Consider the following 20,530-nt stretch of genomic DNA (forward strand, 5'->3'; position numbering starts at 1 on the left):
AGTCACATTAGACGGGGAGTTTCACTGAGTGAACCAATGAGTAAATTCATGGCACTCATAAAAGACAGAGGAAGACTAGTACTGTGAGAGAGGGGTGGAGGGAGCAATTCACTAGCAGATCAGATGGCAGGAAACTTTTCACAAAGAAGTAGAAGAGCAGAGTGGAAAGACCAGAATCTGGAGTCAAAAGACAGTCCCTTAGGTCTTTGGGAAAGTCATGTCGTCTGACTACATATCACTGGCCTCATCTGTAAAGTGGACCTTTCCTCCTCAGGAGAGCCCTTGTTACCCCTTTGCGACTCCTGTACAGCTCACTAGGAGGTTATGTACAGCTATACATAAGAGTGGCAATAAAGAGAGGAGAGGTACGGTGTGCGCCACATCCCTCTACCTACGTGCCTTTGCCTGTGTGTCAATATCTACTCCTAACTACATAAAAGACTGCTATTAAAAGATTCATCCTTTCAGTTTTGAAAGATGTTCCATAGTATGCATAATGTGTTAACATAATAACAGGCAACCCCACAGAGAGCATTCTGGAACAGCAAGCAATAGTAACCCCGATGAGGAGCTAGGGTCCAAGACAGGCCAAATGGGGTTACCCCAGGATGTGTGACAACAAGGAAGATCATAGCCGTCCAAGCTGGTTGGCCGTAGGGAAAGCTACCACAAGAGCCTGAGAAAGGAATCAGAGCCATCCATTCCCTCACGTGCCTAGGATCAGGGCAGCTGTGTACAAGTTGGAGGGATGATATTTTCCTTCCACTGGCCCATGTTCTGAGTGAGAACTTTGGCCCAGTTTTAGAAGTCATCTGAGCCTCGATAAGCAGGGGCGGGGCTTCCAGAGGCAGGAGTCTCAGAGCTCTATAAAGCCCAATGGGGCCCAGCTGGGCAACTCTCCCAAGGGCTGTGAACTGTTGGCTTTGTGCTCGTTCCTTTGGAAATGCAGCGGCTGTTGACTTCAGTGAAGCGGGTCTTGCAAGTGAAGACAGCAATGCAGGACGTCTTCATTTCACCTGCTAGCCATCTTCCTACAGCCCACCAAAGGTGAGTCATGTTCACAGGGACTGTGCAGGCCACACTTTGAGAAGTGTCATAGAACCAGTAAGAGATAGGTAGATAGAAATCCTGCCATAAAGAAAAGCTCATTAGAATCCCAGTGAAATGTTGGCGAGGCTCGTACACAGCCTTACATGATCAAGTTAACCTGTTAGGGTTTCAGTTACCTCCTCTCTAAACAGACGGTAGGTCTCTCTCAGCTAGAATTCCAGGATCCCAAATCTCTGATACCTGCTGTTCATAGATGGTGACATCTTTCACTGCCCAGCGGCATGAAACAGTGGAAATATCGGTTCCAGGGCCCCCGGCATTCTTCTTTCCACCACCGTAACCCCTTTACCTCCAGCTCCTGCCAAGACCCATAGCGCTCTGTGCCAATGGCAGTGTTGGTCAAACCAGCTGCTTCAAATCATTGCAGCAAGATTCCAAATGGGCTGGGGATCAGAAGCCTGTTCCTCTGCCCTCTGATTTTGTGAAAGGGGGAATGGGGTGTTAATATAAGAGTGTATGTCTGTGTGCAATGTGTTGTGCACAGAAGCACACATGCATGCCTTGTATTTGTTTTGTTTGTTTGTTTTCATGCCTTGTATTTGTAAGCACTCCTCAGCTTGGCCCATGTGCTTGGAGCCTCCCAACACCGATGGTAATAGCTATAGCTAGGGCCTTCAATCTCCGAACCATGCACTGTACCCTGAGACTAGCCATTTCTCCCACTTCCACACTGCACTCTATGACGGCTTAGAAAAATGACTTTGACTCAGTGTCTTCCCTCGCCTGGGATCCAGACCTGGCTTCATGAATGTGTGGAGTAGGGGATGACGCTCCTTAGCCTTCTTATTTTCTTCCTCACTCTCTGCCATTGTTCATACCCTCCTTCACCCTCTTTAGACAGGCCGAATGTCCTAGCTCAGCATTTGACCTGTTCTTGCATCTGAGAGGAAAGGATTGACATGGGTTTGCTTGTTTCAGTAAGTAACAGTGGGCTGCTGCCCAGCAAGACAAACCTCAGAACTCATCCAACCTGCCCCTCCTTCAGGCATCCTTGGCTGACATTTTACCCTTTTCCAGTGTACCCACAGCTCATCCTGTTTTCTGTGGTCTGAAAGAGTATTAAGGATCTTTCCTATGAGTCTCTCTTTCTCTGTATATTGGTCTCCTCTTCTGCAACCTGCCTCAGCTCTCAATCCAACCCAAGAACTGCTCCCATCACATGGTTAACGGTGCTTCCCTGCAGGTTAACGAAGAGTGGTGCCATCCGCTTGGCGGTCCCCACCTGCTTTTCACATGTGCTGTGTCCCTAATCACCTTCACTCTCCACTCTACCTTACTTGCTCAGTCATCTCCCACTGTGACTACCACCTCCTCCAACCCCGCTCCAGTTCTTTACCAGCAGAAGTTCCGCTCACCCACCAAATCAGTCTCAAATGTAGCCTCTTCCATGAAGATTTTTCTGAGCCTACCAACCACAGGAAATCTCTGCTTCCTCCAAACTCTGGTGTGATTTTGCCTATATTCCTCTCGAGGTCCTTATCACATTCTGAGTCCCAGCTGGGGTATGCATGTATGTGCCCTTTTATTACTCCCACTGGTCAAGGAAGTCCTCAGATCGTTGACCTCCTCTTTTCTTTGTCAACTCTCTCCACCTCGGCAGCCTCTCACTCGCACGGTGCCTGGCATGTAATGGTGAATTTTGAAACAGAAGGAGAATTGGAATAAAGAAAGAAAAGCTTAATGCATATTCTTAAACCAAGCAACCTCAGAACAATACCGATACTAGATTAAATAAAGTTTCCTAGAGAAAATATACAGATAAGAAGAGCACTCTTAACTCCAGTGGTCTGATCTTTCTGGAAGCCTCTACATGCTAACTCTTCTTCAAGGCTCTAGAATCCTTTTCCAGAAATAGCCCCCTATTAAGACAGTTTCAAAAGTTAACAGGTGACTGATTCTTGGAGCCTCTCCTTGAAAGCTTAGAATTCTAACTGGAAAGAGAGGAAGGGAGAGAGAATGAGAATGCAGAATTGAGAATGAGAAGACAGAATGATAATGAGGCTGAGGGGAGAGTCAGCCAAGTGCAGGACCTCTGCTGGCTAACCATTAGCTCCAACATACTGGGTAAGATTCTCCACAAATATTTGAGAGTACAAACTCCAATTATCTGGGGAACACCAAATAAATAGGGCAGATAACTAAATTCCAAACCTCTCTTATCAGATATGGGTGAACATTTATACTTTGCCTCATTGTCTTATGATCTTGTGATACACTTTGTCTCAGCGACCTTTCTGATGGGAGAACTGGGATTTACCAGAAGTCCAGAATCCTCAGGGTGATTGACAGACACACTCAATCTGAGCTACAGTTCCTGTGTCATAGAGCTAAATGCGTAGGCCTGTGGAGCCATCCTCTCACTCACAATGGTTAGGCATTCTATAGCTAGGTATGAGTCAAAGGACTCTGGTGGCACTCACGAGTACTTTGGTGGCACCCAAGGTGGTGAAAGGACAGGCTATTTCTAACACATGAGTAACCATGAAGGTACTCTGAGCACAACACTTCACCAATGCTTGCCTTGATTTTTTTCACCATCTGCAAAATGAAGAGTATTAGTAAAGTAACCAGATTTCAGGTATTTTCATGTAGGAACAGTTGGAGGTGGACCTGGTGATTTCTGTACTTAAAGCTGGATGGAGAAACTCCAGAATTTCACCAAGATATTAGGAGTCAGGTATTAGGAGAGAGGTGGGTAGGTCCAGGAAAGAAACGGATTATCTTTTCCCTCTTCCACTGACCCCTCCCCCATTTTCTCTCTGCTCCCATGTAGAATTTTTCTCTCTGTCCTCTGTATTCACACAGCCTTTGTTTGTTATACCATGTATTTAGCTGTTGAATATCTGCCTGTTCCCTTAGACTATGCTCTCTTGGTGGCCACAAAGGATGCCTTCTTCTCTACTGTGCTTCTGGAACCCAACACTGCGTTGGATGTGCTCCATAAATATTCGGAGGCCCAATCAGAAAAGGCAGAGAGGATGGAATCAAGCAGGAAGCTTCCTTAAAAAGTAGAAAAAACAATAGGTGTGTTCTTGTGTAGTAAGAAGAAACAAGGAGAAAAGGAGTGATGAGAGGGGCATTTTCTTTTTTGAAAGGAGCACTTTAAAACTGAATGAGATTTTTCAAGTTATGTCCTATGAGGTTTATAACATGTGTAGAAGTAAACCACATAACAACAATAGCTCAAAGGGACGGAATGGATAAAGGAAGTTAAAGTATGGTTTTTCACTGTTCAAAAAACAGAAGTGTTAATGTAAATTAGATTACAATAAACCAAGCATGCATATTGTAATCTCTGAGATCATTACTAAAAGAAAAAAAGGAGAGAAAATGGAATAATAAATACTTGTTTAATCCAAAAGAATGCAGGAAAGAAGAAATAAACAAAGGGCGTGTGAGACAAATGGAAATAAAGAGTGAGACAGTAGATTTAATCCCATCTATATTAGTCATTACAATAAATATAATTGGACCAATTACTCCAATTAAAGCACCAATACTAAGGCTTGTTAAAAAAACAAACATAAAAAGACTCTAACTATGTGCTGTTTAGGAGAGATGTGTGTTAAATATAAAGACCTGAGAGGTTAAAAGTATAAAAGGACAACAAAAGATACACCATGCAAACAGTAATAATAATAATATAATAATAATAATAATAATAACTAAGGCAGCTTTCTTAATATCAGGAGAAGTAGATTTTGTGACAGGAATATCACAAAAATGAATTAAAAAGGGACATTTAATAAGGTTAAAAGTGCTAATTTAACAGAAAGATAACCACCTCACATTTGCATTCATCTGATAATATAGCTTCAAAATAGACAAAAAATGAAAGAGATGATTGCTGTATTGTATTTTGAAGAGACTGGCTGGACACCATTAATAGGATTTTGTTGTTATCTCCATTACAGGTTTTCAACCATCCCTGCTGTCCCCTTGGCCAAAACAGATACTTGGCCAAAGGATGTGGGCATCCTTGCTCTGGAGGTCTATTTCCCAGCCCAGTATGTGGACCAAACAGACCTGGAGAAGTTTAACAATGTGGAAGCAGGGAGGTACACGGTGGGCTTGGGCCAAACCCATATGGGCTTCTGCTCAGTCCAGGAGGACATCAACTCCCTGTGCCTGACGGTGGTGCAGCGGCTGATGGAGCGCACACAGCTCCCATGGGACTCTGTGGGACGGCTGGAAGTGGGCACTGAGACCATCATTGACAAGTCCAAGGCTGTCAAAACAGTGCTCATGGAGCTCTTCCAGGATTCGGGAAACACTGACATTGAGGGCATAGATACCACCAATGCCTGCTACGGTGGCACTGCCTCCCTTTTCAATGCTGCCAACTGGATAGAGTCCAGCTCCTGGGATGGTATGTGCTTCCCGAGACCTTATGTAAGAAAGGAACTGGGTTAGAGGCTGAATCCTCAGTTTTGTTTCTCTGTTTCCCCAGTGGTCTCATCAGGGAGGGAAGGACAACTTACTCACACAGCTGTTATTGTCATCAACAACCATAATGATGATGACCACTTAGACTTGTGTAACTGTATACTGTTAACTAGGTAGCATGGGCACATAGTTCATTTAGTCCTTCCAACAGCCTAGGAAGTGGGTGTTATGCCTGATTTACACATGAGAAAATGGGGGATCTGATATCTTAAACAGTGTTTGGCAGGAGTGAGATGACAAACCAAATCCAATATATTCCTATTTCTCATAAGGCTCTCCTAAGCTTCTGAGAGAGAGTTAAACAAGTTTAGGTATTAAGGGGAAAACATGCTGGTAGGAGGAGACCCAAAGAATCACAGAATTAAAAAAAAAAAAAAAAAGAATCACAGGATAGACTATTATACAGAGTATATATTCTCTTACACCCTCGGCTACTTGCTAGGAAATTGCTTTTTGCTTAACATATTTATAAAAAGATTTTATTTATTTATTTAATTTTAAGGGCAGAGGAGTAGAGGGCAAGGGATAAGCAGACTCTGTGCTGAGCGTGCAGCCTGATGCATGATCCCACGATTCTGAAATCATGACCTGAGCTGAAATCAAGAGTCAGACACTTAACCCACTGAGCCACCTGGGCACCCCATGGTTTTTGCTTAACATATTAACATTACCTTGTTTCTTACATCTTCTCTGGATGTTATACTGGAGGAAGAACCCCCTGTTGTGATAGCAAGAAAGATCCAACGGAAACAGTACAAGTTGAGAGTTCAAAATCTAGCTCTGTTGATAACTGCTGACAAGTCCCTTAACCACTTCAAGCCTCATAGTTTTATTAGGCAACCTCCCTTGCAAGGCTGGTAAAAGGACTGTACAAGAGATCCACAGAGATTATCTGGGCAGTCAAGGCACTTTGTATGCTAAGTGGAAACTGGAATTTAAAACTGTAGAAGCCATAATTAACATTAATTATAAACTCTTAATGTTGGCAGGAACCTTGGAGATTATCTAATTCAATATTCTTTATTTCAAAGAGAAGCCAAGAAATGTTGGACAGTTTGCTGTGCAGTGTAATTCCACACACCTATTTAGTATTTTTTTTTAAAGGAGGCTCCACACACAGTGTGGAGCCCAGTGAGGGCCAGAATTCAGGAACCTGAGACAGAGACCTGAGCTGAGATCACATGTCAGATGCTCAACCAACTGAGCCACCCACATGCTCCAATTCATTCAGTATTGTTTTGGAATGCCTTGAATAGCCTCACCATCAACAGTTCCATTGATTTGGAATGTTCTAGTCTCTACATCATTAAATCTGTTCTTAGAGCACTTTTCCTGCTTGGTAACCCCTACTGCCATCACCACCAATATTTCCAACCACGCAATTAGTTGGGAAGTAGAAATGAAGGGCAAGAGATAGTCACCAGCCTTTAACCAAAAATCAGAACCTTGTCTGGGAACATCATCAGCTTTAAATATGTCATTTCCAATGAATAGATTCTGCTGAGAGGCAGGGTATTCCTTCTTTAACAGGATGTCTTGTTTAGAGGGAGGAAAAAATAAACTATTGAGATGTGAATCATTAGTCTGTACCAAAACAAAAAGCATATTTAAGCTTGAAGCTAATGGCAACCACCAAAACCAAGCAAAGCCAGTGTAGATGGGATGTCTGCTTTGATCTGACCAACCATCCAGCTGGGGTTTCTTGGATGAGCAAAGGCAGTTTGGGGACTCACCAGGAAGTTCCAAATCACCCCATAGAGACAGTAGGTTTTGAGGAAAGGAAAAAGTGGCACAGCCTCAAATTGTCCAGAAGACTTCATTTTTCTTGTCTTTTTTTTTTTAGTGGAAGTAAATGAAATGCATAGTTGAAATAAATACATATACACAAATGAGTGTAAAGCAAAGAAAAAGTTCTCTTTTGACACACTATTACCACTTTCCAGAATTTCACATTAATGGTTTCTATGTATTCTTCCAGAATTTTTCTTTGTTCTTGCAAGTATACACATATATAACTATTCAGTTTTGGTTTTTAACATTGTACATATTTTTCCTCACCTCCATGATGTCTTAGAGGTCATCCCATACCAATATGTATAAAGTCTATCTCATCTTTTAAAAGCCTTACAATATCTTTTGATGAATATGCCAAACTTTATTTAATTAGTTCCATGCTGATGGATATTTAGGTTCTGTATATTTTTTGCAATTATTAAAAAATGTTTTAATAAACATTGCATAATAGCATTACATGCTTGTGAGAATGTGTTGTAAGAATAGATTCCTAGAAAAGGAATTGCCAGATATGTTGATATAAAAGCTTGATAGAATGTGCCAAATTGGGGCACCTGCATGGCTCAGTTGGTTGTGTCTGCCTTTGACTCAGGTCATGATCCCAGTTCCCTGGGATGGAGCCCCAGGTTGGGAACCCCTGCTCAGCAGGGAATCTACTTCTCCCTCTATCCCTCCCCGATTGCTTATGCTCGAGCTCTCTCTCTCTTTCTCAAATAAATAAATAAAAATCCTTTAAAAAAAAGACTGTGCCAAATTGTTCCTCGAGATGTTGTACTAAAGTATATCCCTACGATAAGTATTGTTAAGTTTTCTAATCTTTGTCAATTTAATATGGAAAAATAAGGATTTGCCCTGTTTTCATTATAAAAATGCTTCAGTATTTTTGGATGTTCATTGACCATTTTCCCATTACATACTTTGGGGATTTTTATGAGATTTTTATAAATGAAGGAAAATAGCTTTTTGTTGGTTGTAAGTATTCTAAATACTTCCCCAGTTTGTCCGAGTTTGTTTCTGTAAAAAGTTTGAATTTTTAGATTGTCAAATTTACTAATATTTTCTTTAACAGCTTCTAAATACTTTTCTATAGTTTCCAAACTCATTCTCATTCTCTCTCTCTCTCTCTCTCTCTCCATATATATATATATATATATATATATATATATATATATAACAGTACTTTTTGTCGGAGTTGAAGTTGTTACAATACTTAAAAGAAGATTCTTGGGTTTCAGTGAATTTGGAATCCTGACTCTGAATCCTAATCATACTATCTATTAGCTGGGTGGCTTGGGCCAAGTTACTTAAAATCTTTGGGCCTCCATTTTTTTGTTGATGAAGAGAGAATAACTGTGCCTGATATATAGGCTGATCATGAGTGAAAGGATTTTTTTTTTGTTCACTGTTCTATCTTCAGTACTTAAAATTGTGCCTGACTCACAGGAAGCACTCTGTCTACTCGAGATTTTGGTCGTGATCTCAGGTAGAGATAATTACTTCTTGTTCTCTCATTACAGGTCGCTATGCAATGGTGGTCTGCGGAGACATTGCTGTCTATCCCAGTGGTAACGCTCGCCCCACAGGTGGGGCTGGAGCTGTGGCCATGCTGGTTGGACCCAAGGCCCCTCTGGCTCTTGAGAGAGGTCTGTGGTAAACTGTGGAAATGTGGTACCAAGAGACTGTGAACAGCTAATGCATAGTTCCCAATCCCAAGTTGGCATACCCCCTACATAGGACTGAAGTGTGGATTTGAGGATGACATCACATGCCTTCAGAAGGCTGGACTAGGGAGCCATGGGCAGGGAGGAAGGGAACAGAAGGATCATCAAGATTTCCTCTTCTTCACCATCACATATTGGAATCATGATGCATAGAATGAGTAACATTGTTGCCGCAGACCAGGACCTTTAAGGTGCTAGACTGGCAATTGAAGATGAAAGAAGATAATTGGGTATAAAGAGAAAAGTTCTCCTTTGAGACTTTGGCATCTATTCCAGATTTTGTTAAAGCCTTAAAGGTATGGAAAGGGAAATAATAGATCTCATTTATATAAGAGCAACCATCTATTCGATTCCCTTTGAACGTGGGCGGGATGTTGAGTGGGCTCAGGCAGAGAAAAGCCAGGGAAATGTTAGTAGATGTCTCCCTATCCTCTCTGTTCCATGGGGGCTACATCATACAGTCCTGAATCCCCCTGTGTGCCTTGCCAGGGCTTAGAGGAACCCACATGGAGAACGTTTACGACTTCTACAAACCAGATGCGTCTTCAGAGTACCCGATAGTGGATGGGAAGCTCTCCATCCAGTGCTACCTACGGGCCTTGGACAGATGTTACACGTTATACCGTCAAAAAATCCAGAACCAGTGGAAACAAGGTATGGGGCTCAGAGGTCAGAACGTGGGGACTCTATTACTAGGGGACAAAGAGTTGGTCCTAAAAGCTTAAGACAAGGTTTCTTCTGTCCTTCAAAAACGATCTCAAGAGCATGGCTTCATGTCCCCTTCCTCTTATACCCTTTCATGGGTCTATGCTAAAAAAAAGTAAATCTAGAAGCTTCCAATTCAAGTATGAAGCTGCCTCTTACTTGAGCTGCATGCAAGAGATTAAACAAGCTAGGACCAAAGCCATCAGTAGGAAACCAGTGACTGTGAGCCACCTGGGGAGGTACTGTGGTGAGTCAGTGTAACCATATCCTACTGGGACTAAGATTTGTTTCTGTTGAAGTAAAGAGTGATTTAACTCACCATTTGTAGTTTGCTGCCTTTTAAAGCCTGGCTGATGTTGAGAAATCTTATCTCTATTTTCAGTATAGTAAAGTGTTGCTGATTTTTCTTTGGATGATAATGTTACAAGTTAATTTTCTTTTCACCTTTATTTCTGAGTTCTCCCGCTAAGAAAATATGGGCTGCTTTCATAATCAGAAAGGAAATAAACTTTATTTTAAAAGTTCAGAGCACTCTAAAAAAATCAAAGGGTTCTTATTATGACCAGAAGTGCATCTGTGACAGGCAGTTTTAAGTGGGAAAAGGCACGTGTGGACGTGTCAGAGCATGGATGCTTTAGGGAGTGGCCTGAGGAGCCACTTCTTGCCCCTTTCCACTGCTCTGAGAGGGCTGCCAGCCACCACGGCTGGCCCCTACAGGTAGGCAGTGGACTTGGACTTCCCTACTTTCCATCCACTGTAAACTTGCTCTTGGCTAACTGCTCTCACCAGCTCTGTATTCTTTCAGCATTCTCATTTTGCTCCCTAACCTTATGTAGAATTTGATTGATGCTGCTTTGGCCCTCAGCTCTAAGAGACAGTCTGGGGTGTCTATAGAGTCAGAAACATCAGAACCTAAATCCAAAGCCAGCCATTTTCAAGCTGAGTAAACTTGGACACATGACCTAGCTTCATATTTTAGAGACTCTGTTTCCTCTTTTGAAAAACAGAGAAAGTAACACAACACTAGCTTGATTTGGAGGAATTATCTGTCATAAAGGTTGTCAATAGTAGACAGGAAGAAAATGCTTGTTTGTTTCCCGTCTTTCTTCATAAGTAGAGTTCTTAAGTGAATGAACAACTTACATGTGTTTGCTGAAGGTAGGAGCTGGTTCCCTGGGACACCTCATGTCCCTTGGAACACTTCGGTCTTGGAGTGTAGGTCTAAGTGGCTCATTGGCCATGGCACATCCTTGTTTTCACACTTCCTCTTCCAGCTGGCATCAATCGGCCTTTCACTCTTGATGACTTACAGTTCATGATCTTTCACACGCCCTTCTGCAAGATGGTCCAGAAATCCCTGGCTCGCCTGATGTTCAATGACTTCTTGTCAGCCAGCAGCGACACGCAGACCAGCCTCTATAAGGGGCTTGAGGCCTTCAGGTGGGTCCTCTTCGGGGAACCCTGGAGGTTCTTGAGGGCTGAGGAAGGATGAGATTTCCTTACTCCTTGAGTCTGTACCACCAGCCAACCATGGGGGTGAGAAAAGAACAATCTTCCAACACAATAGAAAGGACACCAAGTTCATAAATGACTTATTGGGTTATGGTCTACATGGGGTTCCCCCATCTTTTATCTCAGGGAACACAGGGAATTTACCAGCACCTCTAGGTCAAGTGGCTGGCTATCAGAAACTTCAGAGAATAAGAAAAAGGGGAAAGGGAGTATAGCTAAAACATTTAGTCAGCAAACATTTTATGAACATCAACTATATGCCAGGCTTCATACCTAACTCTAGGGATACCATAGTAAATATGACTCCATGATATTCCAGTCTGTATAGACAGAAATACCTAGAAGTAAATAATCACAGTACAGGATGGCAGCTTGGGAGCATCAAGTCTCATTCTCAATTACCATTGTTGAATTAATGTCTTGCCTGTTGCCTTATTTTCCCCCATCTATGAAACAGAGTTAGTCCAGCTCCCCCTCATAGAAGAATACTGTTTATTGAGAAATTACTCCAAGACATTTAGAATAGAAGAATCTTCAATACACAGTTCCCAATGGGAAGAAAATATTCCCTTTTGGTATGGTAGCTGTTTAGTTCAAGTTTTGGAGTATTCTACCAACATCTGCCCCTATTACTAATTACTACGAAGCCTGCCACTACCTGAAACATCAAAGTAAGCATAAACACTATTACGAGACCTGCCCCATGAAAGAAAATTCTAATATATGCCAAAGATAATAGCTTAACATCTTTAACACATGGAAGTCTCATCCATAACCGAGACCCTAATAGAAAAATGAGCAGAAGATATGCCCCAGAAATTTCCTCAAAGAAGAAATGCACATTATCCCATTTGCAAATGTGCTTGCCCATTAGTAAAAAATTTAAAGAAGCTACCATTTTTCTTACATAGCCTTTTTATTTTTTTTTAATATTATTTATTTATTTATTTGACAGGCAGAGATCACAAGTAGGCAGAGAGGCAGGCAGAGAGAGAGGAGGAAGCAGGCTCCCTGCTGAGCAGAGAGCCTGATGTGGGTCTCGATCCCAGGACCCTGGGATCATGACCTGAGCCAAAGGCAGAGGCTTAACCCACTGAGCCACCCAGGCACCCCTTACATAGCCTTTTTAAAGATCTGAATACTCAGAAGATCTGAATACTCAGATCTTTAAAAAGGAGGAGGCTCTAGGAAAATGGACAACAGTAGATGTGTGAATTGACACAAGGGCTTTGGGAAGAAATAGGAAAACACAAAGCAAAGGCCTTAAAGACGTGCACACTTTTTGGTTCAACAATTCCATGTGTAAGAGGGAAGAGGCAGAGTTTTAACTGGTGAGGACAGGATGGGGAGATTGGTTCAATTAGGGCACATCATATCATGACTCATTCTTCAGCCTTTAAAAATATTGCTAGAGAAGTTGATTTAATGTCATAAAGAAAATTAGTTAGGGAAGCATGTTGAATGGAATATATAGCATGATTTTATTTTCTAGTTAACCTCTGAGGGCAGGGATAGATTCCACAAGAACAACTGACCTAAGGGCTCTCTCTGAATGGTACAGCTATTAGTGACATTGGTTTTTTGTTTTGTTTTTGTTTTTTGTGCTGGTCTGTATTTCCAAATATTCTGTAACAAACAAACAAACCTACCAAAACAAAACAAACATGTGCCTAGAAGTCTCTCCAGGAGCTCTGACTTTTCCCCCTTGCTGCCTCCCTCCCCTTCTGAGGTCTCTCACCTGGCCCATGCCTCTGCTTGCCTCCCAGGGGGCTAGCGCTGGAAGAAACCTACACCAACAAGGACATGGATAAGGCACTTCAAAAGGCTTCCCTGGACATGTTCAACAAGAAGACCAAGGCCTCTCTTTACCTCTCCACTCACAATGGGAATACGTACACCTCATCCCTGTATGGGTGTCTGGCCTCTCTTCTGTCCCAGTGAGTACTGCCCCCCACCCGATGGTCAAGGTCAGAGGGCTCAACCAAATTTGGTTCCTCTTCCGGTTCAAGTTTTGGTTCCTCTTCCGGTTTCAAGTTTTCCGGTTCAGAAATTCTTAAGGAAGGAAAGATAATGAAAGAAACTTCTTTCAAAGGGACATGTGTAGACAGCTCTACTATCAGGATTAAGTAATGGTCTCCAAAGTGACAATGTATGATGTCAAGGAATGTTTAAGGTGTGCTTGGATGCAGCAAGCATGCAACAGAACTTCAGTGCATAGTTTTATCTCATCCATTTGAAATCTCTGGCCTTAGTAAAGCACAGTGGTTAAGAGAGTCTAGCTTTAGAACCCACAGCTGGGGATTCAATACCACTTATTAGCTTTGATCTTGGAAAAACACTTCATTTTCTCCATCTATAAAGCATATGCACTAACAATACGTCCCTCCTAGGATTTTGATGAGCGCTCAGTGGGTAAAGGAATTTAAACACTAGAGCTCAGCAAGTGCTCAGATACTGGTTGTAATTTCTATTGATACTCTATTTTCTGGGGTTTATAGGAAATACTTGTACTATAGTACCTGCACATAACATAGGAGATAGATATATATGAACTCAATCAAAGGATTACCGATGAGGATATTGCTGAAACATTACCAGAAAACATGGAAGCCTTGAAGTGGTCTGACCTCCAAACACCAGAGTTCACTGAATTCATCTTGTCCCCATAGGTGACAAGAAGCTCCCAATTCTGTTGTGCTCAATGGGTCTTCTGTATCTTGGATTTTAGCCACTCTCCTCCTGATAAGTTTTCTTCTCTCTGGGTCTATCCCCAGGGTCTTCCAAAAGCCCCTCTTTGTGCAGGGTGCCTGGAGCCCATTTCTACTTGCAAGAGGTTGACTAGATTGGAGTGGTAGGTTGGTAGCTTATTTGAAGGGCAGAATTATGCCAGCGTGCTTCTTGGATTTTGCTTTCTTTCCCTGCAGGTACTCTGCCCAAGACCTGGCTGGCTCTAGGATTGGGGCCTTTTCTTATGGCTCTGGCTTGGCAGCAAGTTTTTTTTCATTTCGAGTGTCCAAGGACGCTTCTCCAGGTGAGTCCTGTCTTTTTATTAGGCCCTTCTGGTGTGATTCATCTAGTCAAAGAAACCACTCTCTTCCTCCCCACTACTGAGGCTCCCATATGGGCAGAATTATGTTGTGATTAAGAACAGAGGAACTCCCAGAAGGGATTTAAGCAACGGAGTAAGCTTGTCTCATTTATGGAGTTGAAGCATTTGGTGGGCTACTACTTGGAACTAGATTGAAGAGAAATGAAGGCGGAAGTGGGAAACCAGTCAGATTGTTCCAGCAAACAGTTCAGGCAGGAGGTAATTAATGGCAGTTTGGTTGCAATTAGTTCAAGGGAAGTTTATGGATTTGAAATTTTCAGTAAATATATGTTGATTATTTTCTGTGAGATGTAATTGCGGGTATGCACCTAAACACCCTGCGGGACATTCCTTAACTAAAAGAGTGTGTCTGCCAGTAGGTTTCAGTAACATTATGTTTGATCACCTCTATCATTTCTCGACATTCCAAGCCACACACAACACTGTCCTCCAGGGTTGGAGCCTCCACAGCACCTGGCTCTCTATCAAACTCGTGATTGGCAGCAGTGACGATGACAGTGACGCAGATATAACGATTTTGCCTTTGTTTCCCAGGATCCCCCCTGGAGAAGTTGGTGTCTAGTATGTCAGACCTTCCAAAACGCCTCGCCTCCCGGAAGCGTATGTCTCCTCAGGAATTCACAGAAATAATGGACCAAAGAGAACAATTCTACCATAAGGGTAAGAAAAGGACGAGAAGAGAGGAGATGGGAATTTTCTAAGATTCCATGCTGATGGCAGAGAGCCGGGGATTCATCAGAAGTCTGGACTCCAGTGGTCCAGAGCGAAGATATCTAGACAATATGATTGGGAGAGAATCTGTTAGGCCCAAAGGGGCAAGAATTGGGTAGGAAAGCAGGAGGCAGAGTGGAGAAGAGGTGGGCAGTAGCATGTGGCTTCCCAGTATAAATTGTAGCTAACCACTCAAAACAGGATCCTGGAAAATGCAGTCCCAAGGACTTCTGGCAGATGGTCTTTAAAACTGCTCTCTATGCAACCGCTGAAGTAGACCGGACTTTGAAGCTGGATATTCAAATCTAAACCGACCTGTGATCCCCAGTAGCTCTTGGGGAAATCATTGATGTTTTCTCAGTTGTCTTATTTCTAAAATTATACCAACTTTGCAAGACTGCCACACAGATTAAATGAATTCATGTACATAAAAAAGTTCTATTATTGACAGATATTACTGTCTCTGCACACATGCCCCCCTTTCCCTACCGAACATAAAAGCAAAATATTGCCCAGTGGGGCACCTGGGTGGCTCAGTCAGTTAAGCATCTGCCTTTTGCTCAGGTCATGATCCCAGAGTCCTGGGATCAAGCCCCACATCACACTCCCTGCTCAGTGGGGAGCCTACTTCTCCCTCTGCCTCTCCCCTGCTTGTGCTCTCTCTCTCTTGAATAAATACATAAAATCTTTGAAAAAAATATTGCCCAGAAAAGCAACAAAGGAAAAGGAGACAAAATAAAAGTTATGACTGGAGAGACCAGATGGTGATTTTAATACCAAAACAAAACATATTTTCTTAAGCAAGACTTTGGACACGTGGCTTGCAATGGGATCTGAAAGGGAGATAGAATACATGGATCTGGGAATGTTCCAGAAAACCTAGGCCTAGTAGTCATCCATCTTCTCTGAAACAGGGACATCTTAGGTCAAAGAGGAAAAACAATTAAAGTAAAAATAGGACTTCTGAGATGAACTATGTTGAACAAAGAACAGAAATATGACAGTGAATCAGAGTCAGAGAACTTAGGGCTAAGAAGGAAGTGTCTATTAGAAGAGAGGAAGCTCTGAGGTATACATACCTCAAGGCAGGTATCCCCAGCAAGAGAGCATGGTGAGGATTTCAGGAGAGGAAGGTCACGTTTAATGTAGGAACACGTCATACTCCTACAGTAAAATTTCTCATAACTGAGGCTTATGTACTAGATCCAAGATGACTGCCTCTGGTTCTTGGGCTGGTCCAGGGCTCTGCTGGGGCTAGGACAGGTGGCCAGCCTCGAAGCCAGGAGAGCTTCACGGTGAAGGCATCCCTGGCACTCTTTCCTCTTCCCAGCCTCACATACCTCTTTTTTTTTTTTTTTATTACAACTGGATACTTTTTATTTTTATTTTTTTTTATTTTGCAAATTTTTTAAATTTATTTTTTATTTATTTTCAGCATAACAGTATTCATTATTTTTGCACCACACCCAGTGCTCCATGCAATCCGTGCTCTCTCTAATACCCACCACCTGGTTCCCCAACCTCCCACCTCCCGCCCCTTCAAAACCCTCAGATTGTTTTTCAGAGTCCATAGTCTCTCATGGTTCACCTCCCCTTCCAATTTCCCCCAACTCCCTTCTCTTCTCTATCTCCCCATGTCCTCCATGCTATTTGTTATGCTCCACAAATAAGTCACGTACCTCTTAGTAAGTATTGCTCCTCCTCATGCCACAGTGAATTTCTCACCACCTGGCGACACAAGCAGTCTTTTCCCCGGCACGTGGTACCTGGAGCGGGTAGATGAGCTGTATCGTCGCAAGTATGCCCGGCGACCAGTCTAAAGGTGGTAAGTGACATTCTGTAGGGTTAGTGATATCAAGTTTGTCCTCTGGGAAACAGATTCAGTTCCAATAGTGTAACCAGGCCAGACAAGTTCTATAGCTTGGAAATGATTGGGGGTGGGGAGTTTGTACCATGAGGACCACCCAGAACCGTGGGGCTCTTTGCCCTGGAAAGACAAAAGCTGGGGGAGGGGCACGTTTTAAACTCTGGAATGCAGGGAAAAGTCAACTTGTTTACCTGATCTGCTCAGGATAGGAAGCTCCCCTAGAAATGTTATAGAAACCAAATTGGCATCTGTTAGGGAAACCTACAGAACCCATTCCTCCAAAGGGGTAAGGTAGGAACAAAGATGAATGACTTTAGAAAAGGTTCCTACATATTCACGAAGAAATGCAGTGTTGGGGATTCTGTTGGGGCCAGAAGCCTCACCTGGGTAAAAGCAGTGAGGTTTGGAAAATCAGTGAAGGGGTTTTGGGGGTGGTTTCTTGCAAGAGGACTGCCTGAAGAGGAGATGGGAGACTTGTTGGGATACTTGTTAAAGGAGAATCAAGTGTTTAGAAGGAGAATCTTGGGGGTGTCTGGGTGGCTCAGTGGTTTAAGCGTCTGCCGTCAGCTCAGGTCATGATCTTGGAATCCCGGAATCAAGTCCCGTGTCGGGTTCCTTGTTTGGGCAGGGTGACTGCTTCTCCTTCTCCCTCAGCCACTCCTCTGTTTGTGCTCTCTCTCTCTCTCTCTGTGTCAAATAAATAGATAAAATCTTAAAAAAAAAAAAAAAAAAGGGTGGGGGCAAGGGTTAGAATCATATAGTTCATGGACCCAGACATCTACCTTCAGTTTATCTTCTAAGTTGCTAAAACAAGCAGAATGGAGGCGTGAGAAGCCATTTCTTCAACAACCTGTAAATCTTAACAAATGCAGTCCCCAAATACTTCCTTTATATGTGTGTGTGTTTATTGTTTCCCTTCTCTGGATAGGTAAAGGGTAGAAGGTTTGCTGAGGGTGGGATATGGAGCTGGGGAGGAGGAGGAAGTCCACCGGGAAAAGGAGATACCCAGACAAAGCAAGAAGACCACGGGGTAGGCGGGATGCCCTCGGCCCCACCCCCACGTGGCCTCCTCTAATGTGATGTTAAGTGCTCAGCAGGGTGCAGGGGGCCTGACCGGCCAGGGCTGCAGATGTGGTCGGATTCCAAGCTCCGTATCCAGGGCTACAGACTTGGACACCGCCCCTAAGTCATTTGTGTGCCTGCTGGCCTGTAATAGGATTCTTAAGGGCAAGTCAATGGCAAAGAGGGGGCAATTAGATGTGTCAATGGGTAGTTCAGTCATCAGAAGGAGAGAGAGAGAAATTTGGGATTTTCAAGGGCAAGTTTCTAAATCAGGCTCCCTCCCTCTCATGGTCCTCAAGCATTGTACCTCTGAGGAGGAAAGTTGGGACTCTGGTCCTTATCTCGTGCTGATGGCTCACACAAGCAAGGACCTCACAACAGCGAATGAAAGGTTTTCTGTCAGTGTGCCACTCTGTGGCGGTGTCTCTTCACTGTCCAGCCTATCCAACCCTCTCTTCCATTAGGCGGAATGTATCACAGGGTCCCTGCCCCTCTTCCCTGGCTCCTGTGACGTTGGACGCAGGTGGCTCAGGCATCCAGGCATGGAGCTGGGCTGGCAGCAGAGCCTCCCAGACCTCATGATGCAGACAGGAGATCCCTCAGCATAGTCTTACCTCAGACAAGACACAGGTACTGGGAGCACGGCCGGAGGGATGCCTGGGAGGAGGCTCACACTGAATGTCCTTTTTTTTTTTTGTCTCTTTAATTTCTACAGACCACGGTTCCTGGAAGATCTACAGTAGCAGAGTTTGTGCTCATGGATCCTACTTTTAAAAAGCCCACTCTTAGATGGAAATGAATTGGATTGGACACCATAGTCCCCAGAAGCAGCAGCCTTGGGGAGTGAGGGGCCGTCCTTAGCAGTCTTTTCTGCCTTTCTCAGGGCTAATGGTGGCACAGGGGTCCTCTGTGGAAGAGGGGATGCAAAGAAAGCCTAGCCCAGAAATCTTGCCCTCTGGAACTGGGAAAACAATCCAGATAACTTTGCCTGTCACGTTCCCTTGTGGCCATTATTATCATTACTAGATTTCTGTGCTGTTGTATCTTTACTCATTTCTTAAGTTTTTCCATCAGTTTCTAGATGTTGCAGCTGGTACTAAGCCCATACAACACAACCCAAAAGTTAGAGAAGGAGGCAGTCCCTCACTGCATTGCTTGGGAAAACCAGGGCTCAAAATAGGCACCAGCTGACATGCTGAGGAGACTGCCAGACCCCCAGGCTCTGAGGGCCCCACTCTCCGTGACCCCCACCTGCCCCCACCACTGAGTGCTCACCTCACACACCCCGTCCCCATCCCATTCCATTCTCCAAGAAGCACAGGAGAACAAAGGTGGGGACACACGGCCTCTGCGCCCAGCTTCCTTCCCTGTTCTAAAGACGCCACCTGTAGACCCGGCCAGAAATGCCCTCAAGGGCGGCTGCAGCTCCTTGCCCAGGCCTTGCCAGTGTCTCTGGGCAAATACACACCAAGCAGAGGTTAATGTAGCATGCTCTTAACTCCTCCAGCCAAAAAAAAAAAAAAAAATGCATTTTGATACCTAGCAGGGAATTCTTCTGCTAGAGATTGCTTTGTCTCCCTTGGGTTAGGCCACTGCTTATTCCAGCACCCTCTTATGAAGTAGCAAGGGTCCATGGCAGTGGGAATTGAGCTGGGGAGGGCGGTGGGAGGGGGAGGAAGGATACCAGGTCTTTTAAAAAGCTTCCTCAGCTGCCCCGTCTTGTAGAAAAGCAGCTGGCTTCCTTTGGTGGGAAACAGGGCTGGCTTGAAGGGGGGTTGCCAGAGATAAGGGGGCACGGGGCAGAAGGGAACGAGATGCTGAGCCCGCCCACTTCACGGCTGGCCCAAGGCTGTTCATATCCCCACACGCACCAGAAAATCCAAGATAAACCCGATCTGAGTTCAGAACTCAGGAGGAGTTCAGCTGACTTCCCCAGTCCTCTCTCCAGGTGCGTGCTGAATGCCTCCTATTCCATCAACTGCCCATCTCTGCAAGCTGTAGCTCCTCCCCTGCGAGCTGCCTGGAGGCCCTTAGCCTAGATGGCATTCCCACAAGACAGCATATGCCTTCCCTAAGCTCTCCGGTGTGGTGTCAGAGGCACTGGCAAAAGCCCCTACTCACAATAAGTCTCTGGGCCTGGCCATCTATCCATACGGAGCTCACTGGGGGATCTTGGTGCTGAAACTGCCTCCATCAGCCTTAGCAACCAGGCCCTTCATGTCACCCAGTGTCTCCACTCAGGAGTCCTTTGGACACGATGTGGGAATGAGAATAAGATCTGACAATGAGAGTGTCAGGGTGCTGACGGGTTGAATGGATGCTGCCCGTGCCCCAAGTACGCCAGGTGATTATCAGCCCTGGTTCAACTCCAGGCACTCAGAACGCCATCGGTCATTGCCTCCACCGCGCAGACCAAGATTCCTGGCCCACCTCGGGTCCGATTCTTCACCAGCTTTGGTACTGAGCCCTAGGCCTTCCTATGGCAGCTCTGGG

At 44.1% G+C, this 20,530-nt stretch overlaps 1 protein-coding gene across 1 annotated transcript; it reads left to right on the forward strand.

The window, feature by feature from the left end:
- Positions 1-879: 879 nt before the first annotated feature.
- On the forward strand, positions 880-19,064 carry HMGCS2 (3-hydroxy-3-methylglutaryl-CoA synthase 2). Its single transcript, XM_082687903.1, has 10 exons — positions 880-1,047; positions 5,025-5,479; positions 8,868-8,993; positions 9,561-9,725; positions 11,051-11,216; positions 13,055-13,225; positions 14,213-14,319; positions 14,932-15,057; positions 16,822-16,933; positions 18,753-19,064. Exons 1-9 carry the CDS (start codon positions 944-946, stop codon positions 16,926-16,928), a joined length of 1,527 nt encoding a protein of 508 aa, XP_082544029.1. The 5' UTR covers positions 880-943; the 3' UTR covers positions 16,929-16,933; positions 18,753-19,064.
- Positions 19,065-20,530: the final 1,466 nt, after the last annotated feature.

This window comes from Mustela nivalis (genome assembly GCF_964662115.1).
Source record: "Mustela nivalis genome assembly, chromosome: 10".
Taxonomy (NCBI): domain Eukaryota; kingdom Metazoa; phylum Chordata; class Mammalia; order Carnivora; family Mustelidae; genus Mustela; species Mustela nivalis.

Excerpts from the sequence above, each read along its gene's own strand:
- HMGCS2 (XM_082687903.1), top strand. The coding sequence starts at position 944 with ATGCAGCGGCTGTTGACTTCAGTGAAGCGGGTCTTGCAAGTGAAGACA. Across the intron at positions 1,048-5,024 it reads CTTCCTACAGCCCACCAAAG|GTTTTCAACCATCCCTGCTG; the intron begins GTGAGTCATGTT and ends TCTCCATTACAG. Across the intron at positions 5,480-8,867 it reads AGAGTCCAGCTCCTGGGATG|GTCGCTATGCAATGGTGGTC; the intron begins GTATGTGCTTCC and ends CTCTCATTACAG.